The 8370-nt window shown below is 37.2% G+C and overlaps 1 protein-coding gene across 1 annotated transcript; it reads right to left on the bottom strand.

The window, feature by feature from the left end:
* Nucleotides 1–3325: 3325 nt before the first annotated feature.
* Nucleotides 3326–7862, bottom strand: LOC149814744 (large ribosomal subunit protein P2B-like). Its single transcript, XM_089990276.1, has 3 exons — nt 7678–7862; nt 3749–3978; nt 3326–3591 (listed from the first exon to the last, which is right to left on the bottom strand). Exons 1-3 carry the CDS (start codon nt 7763–7765, stop codon nt 3565–3567), a joined length of 345 nt encoding a protein of 114 aa, XP_089846402.1. The 5' UTR covers nt 7766–7862; the 3' UTR covers nt 3326–3564.
* Between the last annotated feature and the right edge of the window lie 508 nt (nt 7863–8370).

Below are 8370 nucleotides of genomic sequence, written 5' to 3'. Positions count from 1 at the left end.
CCCAAGATTTTTAACTCGAAAATTTTGAGATTTTTTTTTTCATCAACAAAAATAATTTTCAACTTTTTGGATCAAAACCTTGGGTGAGTTACAAATCGATCAATCATATTAGTATTGGATTTTTATAAAAAGGAACATGCTCAAAATAAACTTGCATTTTCACATATAGAATATTATCCAACAGATGAATAAACAATACTAAGGTTCTCAAAAAAAATGAAGTTCCGAAAATCTAGTTTTCAGGAAAGAAAATGATTTGGCTCTTTATCTTCGCCTCAGCTTTCCATCACCACTTTGTTTCATTATTGAGTGTCTTTAATTTGGTAGGGAGTCCATAACCCCACTCTTATAGGAATACAATGACAAAGTATATGTGTATAGAAGTAGCCATACATGAAGCATCATTTTTTTCACACATAAATAATTATTGCATGATCAAGTAAATTATGCATGACTTATCAATGCAAGTAGATCGTCCATCTATGGTATGTATAGCTTATAATTCTTTCATTTAGGTGATTTTTCTTAAATGAGGCATGATATGCTTCACTAAATGCACAATATATTTTTGTTTCTTTTTTTAACAATCTTTGTGGGTATACAAACAATATCCTGATAAAAGACATGATTAAGGGATATATTCAAACAATTTGTGTCTTTTTACCTTAGCCTTGTACTTCATTTTTTATCATAGATTAAGGACAAAACTTAATGAAAGAGAAACTCAATACCCTCAACCTAATATATCAGAATTTCATTCAATTGAAGCTATATTTACTAAAATTCATTACTTCTTGAAAAACTAATTTCACTCTAAATCACTTGGTCTTGAGAATGTATAACCTCATAACAAGTTTTCGCCCTAAACATTTTTTACTTTAGGCCCTGCTACACTGTTATGGCCCATCCTTTAAAGGCTTGCAATCCCAGCTTAAAAATGAACCAACACCCATAAAAAACAGTGAGCAAGCTCATTGTGAGCTTTTCATTTTAAATTGCACAAATATTTGTGCATTAAGCACTAAGCACCGAATCACCATTCCATCCAGAGGGGGCAGGCCTGTCAGTTGTGGGGCACAAGGTCTGATGGAGGTGCTTAATGCACGCAATTTGTGCCATGTAATTGGACCGTGAGATGTGTTTTTATCAATGTTGACAACATCGTTGCCAGTCAGACTGAATTGGAAGATCCGTACGGTATCAACAAGAAATCGATATGAAACCAAGCTGATTTGGATTATTTATTAATATCTTTACAGAATAGTTTTAAATATTTTAAACATTATTTTAATATTGTGTGTCACGTGGCTGATTAAAATTAGCTGATTCAGGTCGATTCATTTCATTTTAGAATCGAGATCAGCCGATTCTCCCGAATCGTTTTCAGGGTCCGATACAATTATGACAACATTGGTTTTTATCGTTATCTATTTGTCCGAAAATAATAAAAAAACAGTGTGTCAATCATAGCGTGACATGTGTTAAAATTATTAAAATGATAATTAAAAAATATTTTTATATTTATTAAAAATAGCCGTGCGGATGCGATGTGTATTGGCTGATACTGATAGCCTTGGTGCTGGCCCTTGTTTTTTGGAGAGCTGGCTAGGACCCTGTAAAAATCATACATTCAAGTATTATTTGCTCAATTTAAACCATTAGATGGATTTATCATTGTTCATTTACTAAGAAACAAACTTTCTTTTAAATTAATTTGATGTAAAAGTATAAATATCATCAATTTTAACATAATTTCAACCATTGAGTTTTTTTTTACCTATTTAAAATACACATGTAAGCATAAAAAATCTTAATCAAATATATGTTCTCTATTGAGTAAACAATGATAAACACATCTCACGGTTCAGATCAAGCTAAAAAAAAATATGAATTTTGGACCATCTTTCTTCTCCAATCTGTCACAGAATTTGGCTGACATTTATTTGCAGTTCTAAACTTGTCACTGCTTTTGAGGAAACCATCTGCCCCTTCTTTTCTACATTTTTATCCTTAGATCTTTCACAAGCCCACAAGTCGAAAACGAAAATTTTAATAAAAGAAAGAAAATCATGGCAAGACAAAAACGAAGCAGAAGAAAGGAGTAAAGATGTGTATAAATATCAAAATCAAGTTTTGAAGTATTTAATTGTAAGGATTAAACTTGAGGCACATAACAGCATTCATCCAAGAGGCCTGCCTCGGAGGATTAGACATGGTTTTTCCTTATTTTATTTCTCTTCTTTTTTCACCTGCTCACCTTGACAGTTCTGCTTGGGAATCCTGATTGTCAAGGTCAAGTGGAAGGGCCGTCATGGTAAGAACATAGTCAAAGAAGGCACCCTTTTAGGGGAGGAAGCACGCCGAAGCAAAAAGAGTCACGCTTCAACAAATAGGGGGAGCATGGGGAAACTCGCTTCCCATTTATGCAAAGCATACTTTCCGTATTACAAAAACTGTGCTTCTCACTTGCGCTTCCCTTTTATATTTCATGTTTCTCATAATAATATTATATTATTTTTCGCTTCTCCCTTGCTTTTTACACTTTCTTTTTTAGATTCTCATATGCTCACTTCATGCTACTTTTTAACACTTGCTTCCCCATTCCACTTATGATATCCATTTAGCTTCTTGGATAAGATTTAGCCAAATAGTGTTAGTCAAGAATGTCATCAACATTCGCATCACTCAACAAAGTGGCAGCTTGCCCACCCAATTCTTAATGGCATTGAGAAAGCCAGCTCCCACAACTAGAGCTGCGAACATTGGAGTTACAAGACATGCCATTTCCCACTGGCCTCCTGCCCCATGGTCACACAGAATGGTGTCATTATATGAATTCCACGCCCATCAGATTTTTACAATTCCGTTGCATCTTAAGAAACACCTCAATCATGCTTCAGGATGGTAGAAAATAATGCATGAAAGCTTGGATCATCCAAACTAAAGCCTGAGGACCAAGAAACAGACCCATCACAGCTACGACTTGAAGACAGCAGAAAACAGTGGCATAACTATGATTCAGCAGATCTCCACCTCCATTGAACTAAAATGGAAGAGGAAGCTAATGAGGTAACTATTCTAGATCTCCAGCTCTATAATGAAAATACATATTGGAACTTCTGAAGTTCAAAAACAGATGATCCGGTACAGAATTACACATAAAACGAAATGCATTCAGATCCAGATGCTCCCAATCGTGACAAATAAAAACCATGTTTCCATGCAAGGAAAGCCAGGTCAGAATCACAGAACCATACCAAATCCAGCATGCCAAGAGAGAGAGAGAGTAGCAATGGTTAACAGCCCACTAAAATGGGAGGAATGGGAGCCATATCTAAATGCCTGATGTTAAACAAATACTTTGAGATCAAGAAAAGGACAGCAGAATGCCTATTTGAGAAAAAAATATTGAACAGTAATAGTTCTACAGATAGATAACAAAATTATAAATTCAACATCTAAATCTTGCATCAGTGCCTGAAACTGCCGATCAAAAGAAAAAAGTTTGGAAAAAAGGGGGAAAGAAAAACTAAAACCTCGATCAACTAACATTAAGGAAGCCACTTAGTCAAACAAGCTGAATCCCATATCCTGCAAATTTTCAACACCATGAAACTGTCAAAATAGGAAAGGAAAAAATAATATGAAGGAAATGATGCTCACAAGACAAGTAGCTGTCATTCTATAATATATATATATATATATATATATATAAGCTGTAAAAACTGGAATCAGTAAGAGTTGTTACATCGTCAGATTCCTCTTTTTCTTCAACCTTCTCTTCCTTCTTAGGTTCTGCAGCTGCAGGTGCTGCAGCTGCGCCTCCACCAGCACTAGGAGCCACTGCCACAGCAACACCGCCACCAGATGGGACAGAAGCAAACTTTTCTCTTCCAGAAGCTATGAGCTCAGTTATGTCTTTGCCTCCAACTTCACTCAATAGAAAATCAATTCTATCATCTTCAGCTTCAGCACCGACTGTTAAAAAGTAGGATATAACATGTTAAAACAAAAGAAGACAAGGAAATACAATGATATGAGTCAATCAAACAGAGAAAAGAATGAGCAATCACCACAGACATGATGTTTATTTATATTGACTTATGCCAAAGCACAGTAAACAGCATTTGCAGACCATGAGAATGAACCCAACTTGTTTGTATGAATTTATGAAACTATTCCATCAAGATTGGTAAAAGACATCAACAACAACAACTATGCCTTCATCCCAAAACAATTGGGGTCGGCGATATGAACCAACAAAGAAAATCATTATGGGTCTTCCACATGAATGCTTCTCCTCCATTCATTTCTATCCAATGCCATGTCCTCGGTGAGGTTCAAAGCATTCATATCCTTTCTTATCACTTCCATCCATGTCTTCCTAGGCCTACCCCGACCTCTTTTAACTAATATATTTTCCCATTTCTCCATCCTTCTAACTGGAGCATCATTAGACCTTCGTCGAATATGTCCAAACCACCGTAAACGATTCTCTCTCATCTTATTTTCAATGGGTGCAACGCCTACCTTCTTACGTATCTCCTCGTTCCGAATCTTATCTTTTATTGTATTTCCACACATTCATCTCAGCTACACTCATTTTTTGAATATGATGTCTCTTGGCAGCACAACATTCCGCACTATATAGTAAAGCGGGCCTAATTCGTCCTATAAAACTTTCCCTTCAACCGCAATGGCATTCTACGATCGCACAACACTCCAGTTGCACTCTTCCATTTCATCCACCCAACCTTTATCCTATGATTTACATCTCCATCAATTTCTCCATACTTTTGAATGATAGATCCCAAATATTTGAAAGAATCATCCACCGGTATTTCGTGCTCACCAAGCTTCACTACACTCCCATCACTACTTCGTTGCTTACTAAATCGACATTCCATGTATTCTGTTTTACTCTTACTCAACTTAAAACCTCTTGCTTCCAATGTCTGTCTCCATAATTCTAACTTAGCATTAACCCCAGCTCTAGACTCATCAATCAAAACAATATCATCAGCAAACAACATACACCACGGCACATTTTCTTGAATTGATCTCGTAAACTCATCCATCACTATAGCAAATAGGAAAGGGCTTAAAGCAGATCCTTGATGTAACCCAACCGTTATAGGGAAATTGGTTGTCACCCCTCCACAAGTGCGGACATCAAGTTTGTGGTAAAAGACATCATGGTCAAAATAAAAATAAATCCAGTAGAAGCAGGCATCAAGTTTGTCAGAAACCCAGGTAGCCAAGGCTTACATGAAATTACCTTAAAATTTTGAGAAATTCTTTATCTCTACAAATAGTGTTCGTGCAGACATAGAACTGAGATGTTTTAAAGATGCATCCACAACTCACTGAAGCTATGCCCTTCCAACCCAGCAAATATACTGAATGATCTCACAGCCTTGCTCCAGAAGAGTTTAAAGGTGTATTGGAGGGAAGGCTGGGAGCAAGCATGGCCGCTGCCTGCTGCTAAAATGGATTGCAAGTTTTGACCCAGGGATGGTTTTATCCCAGATAAAAAGCTATGAGAAATGTTATGGCAAATTTGGGTCAAACCCAAAAAATCCGATTAGTATATGGAGCCAAGTATTGTTTGTTAAATTTCATGCTAGACCCGGTTTTAACCTAAGTTCCGATTAGAATCCACAAATTTTCAATGTAAAAATAAAATAAAAACAATGTTATTTTATCGGGTATGAGCCGGGTCTGGTTTTTCTTATAGTAAGTGTGACGGAACCTAGGCCTGGACCCAGCACCAGCACCTCAAAGTCAGATACAGGTTCAGAACTACCTGGGTCTAAACCTAGTCTGATCCATTGACACCCCTAGATATGAACATCTCATAGTGTAGGACAGGGAGCCCATTGAGGACTCATGTGAAGGCTTACCCTTTGTGGGTATAGATTTATATAGTGGTTGGTGGTGAAAATTATTAGAGTTATTAGAGAGGGATTTCTACAAGAACATATTAGCATAATATATTAGTGATAATTGTGCTGATTTGATGATGCAACATGGTGGGCCCAAGATTCATACACGAGTTGCTATGTGGCTTGTTCCCCTACATGATCAGCAACCATGAACACTCCTCACTGAGCAATTCCATTGGCCTGAGACTTAGAAGTGGTTGATGAACCTGACAACATGGCCAGATTTACAACTTAAATAAGTCACAGGCACAGGAGTATGTGAGAATCCATATTCTCAGCAAGATTTGGCCTACTCATATTGGCTAAATGAGTAAAAAAATCATCAATATATAAAGGACGTAGTTCCCCATACTGATATTCTTAAAATACATGGGCTCAAAACAAATTTGTTACAGGTTGAGGCATGGTTTGAACAAATTCAATATGCATAAATTCTTCATAAATCTCCATTTGATGAAAAATTTGGGCAAGTAATAAGGTTTTTTTATTGCGAGATTTGTTTTACTGTGGTAAACATTCTTGTGTGTGGGTAAAGAGGTTGAGAGAGAGAAGGGTTTTTATCTTTTCACAGTGATAAATTTTCTTGTGTGTGGGTAAATAGGAGATGCTGGCAATGTTTATTGTTCCCTAAGAGAGAGAGAGAGAGTAAATAACCACCTTGGGACTCTGAAGAAGCTCTACCCGTAGAATCTGTTCTGCTGGTAGAGGCATCCCAAATGGATAAATCCCATTTTTGGTGGCCACTATGGCCACCTCCAAGGGGTAGCCATAGCATTTCTCAAAAGATATCCACTGCAACTCAGAAAATAAATATTTTTATGCTAACTACCAAAATGACTAATTCAGTAATTTAATATATGTCACGATGATGCTAATCGCAGGATCTTCAAAAAGTTTAACACATTTTCTAATTTCTTAGTTCCTTGAAGATCTAGAGATAGAAGAATCTGCCTAGACTTGACGATGGAGAGACCGCAATGACAATAACAGGGGTTATAGAAAACTCACTTTCTACACAGAAAATATTGTATTTCTCAAGGATCATATTTTGATGCATAACTAAAATGAACAAATTCCAAATTGAAGTGAGCCCTGAACATTTATTAGGGCACAACTAACAAAAACAGGATTCATGCACAATGGACATTCTTCCAGAAGTTAAAAAAAAATAACAATAAAAAGAAGATATTCGGCACTACAAAGTAAAATTAAATTGAAAATATTTTAACAATAAAAATTACATGCCTAGACAGTTGTAGGTTTAACAAAAAAGTGAAAGTGCTCATTAGGGTTCAAAAATTATCTTTAGTGAAGACAAATAAATCTCAAGTGCCCGTGAGTAAGATATTCCTCGTTTCTGGAACTCCCTTGGTTCCCACTACCCACTGTAATCAAAAGATATCCCTTAAAAAACACATCACGTTAGCTCTAATGCAAAATGCGACGGGGAAAAAGACCAACATGGCAAACAAGCAGAAATCAATAACAAGCATCACCAACGATATCAAATCAAAACCATTAAGACAAAAACCAATCACGTCAAGAAACAGATAACTGTAACCCCTCAAACAGCCTAAAACCCGAATATCAGAAACACAAAAAATCGATAACAGGAGAAAGTTACAAGGATCAAAAAGAACAAAAACGCATCAATCATGAACACCCAGTACCCCAAATCCGAGATGGGAAAGATGGTAACAAAAAGAGGGAACCATGAGAGAGAGAGAGGTACCAGAACCAAGGATGGCCTTGAGATCTCTGGCAGAGGGATTGGCGTTCCCACCCAATACGGCGAGCAAGTAGGCAGCAACGATCTTCATTCTCTCTCTGTGAGGAGAAGAAGGAAGAGGGGCGAGGGAGGTAACGGAAACGCGCGCAGAGATGGGAAGAGGAGACGGCCGACTAGGGTTTTACCCTCTTTACAGGACAACAGCCTGTAGGGTTTCCCTTGTCAAGGGTAGTTTCGTCATTTTGAAAATAATAACGGGATCTGATATGGACATGGAAACCATAGGCACTAATGGGTTGTTGGGTCTTACCCGATTAAACCCGATATTGAACCCATAGCGTCAGGGTTGGACTTGGACCAACAGCCACAACTTTAGTAGGTTCAACTAGATAACAGGTTCAGAGACTATTCAAATTTCAAATATAAGTAGGGGTATCAACGGGTCGGTTTGGTTCGGGCCCAGTTGGAACCATACCTGGCCCCAATTTTTGGGTATGGTATCGGGTCTGGACCCGAGTCTAAACGGACCCACCATAAGAGAAACCATACACAGACACGATAAGAACTACATGAACCAGACCTGGATCGTACCTGGTAAAATAATATTTTTTATCATTTTTACATTAAAAATTTGTGAGTCTTAATTAGAACTGGGGTCGGGCTCGGGTCTGGTATAAAATTTCACAAACTATACTT

The sequence above is a fragment of the Nuphar pumila genome, chromosome 15 (assembly GCF_984573655.1).
Source record: "Nuphar pumila chromosome 15, dmNupPumi1.hap1.1, whole genome shotgun sequence".
NCBI classification, from domain to species: Eukaryota; Viridiplantae; Streptophyta; class Magnoliopsida; order Nymphaeales; family Nymphaeaceae; genus Nuphar; species Nuphar pumila.
This window is presented reverse-complemented; position numbering and strand designations above follow the sequence as displayed.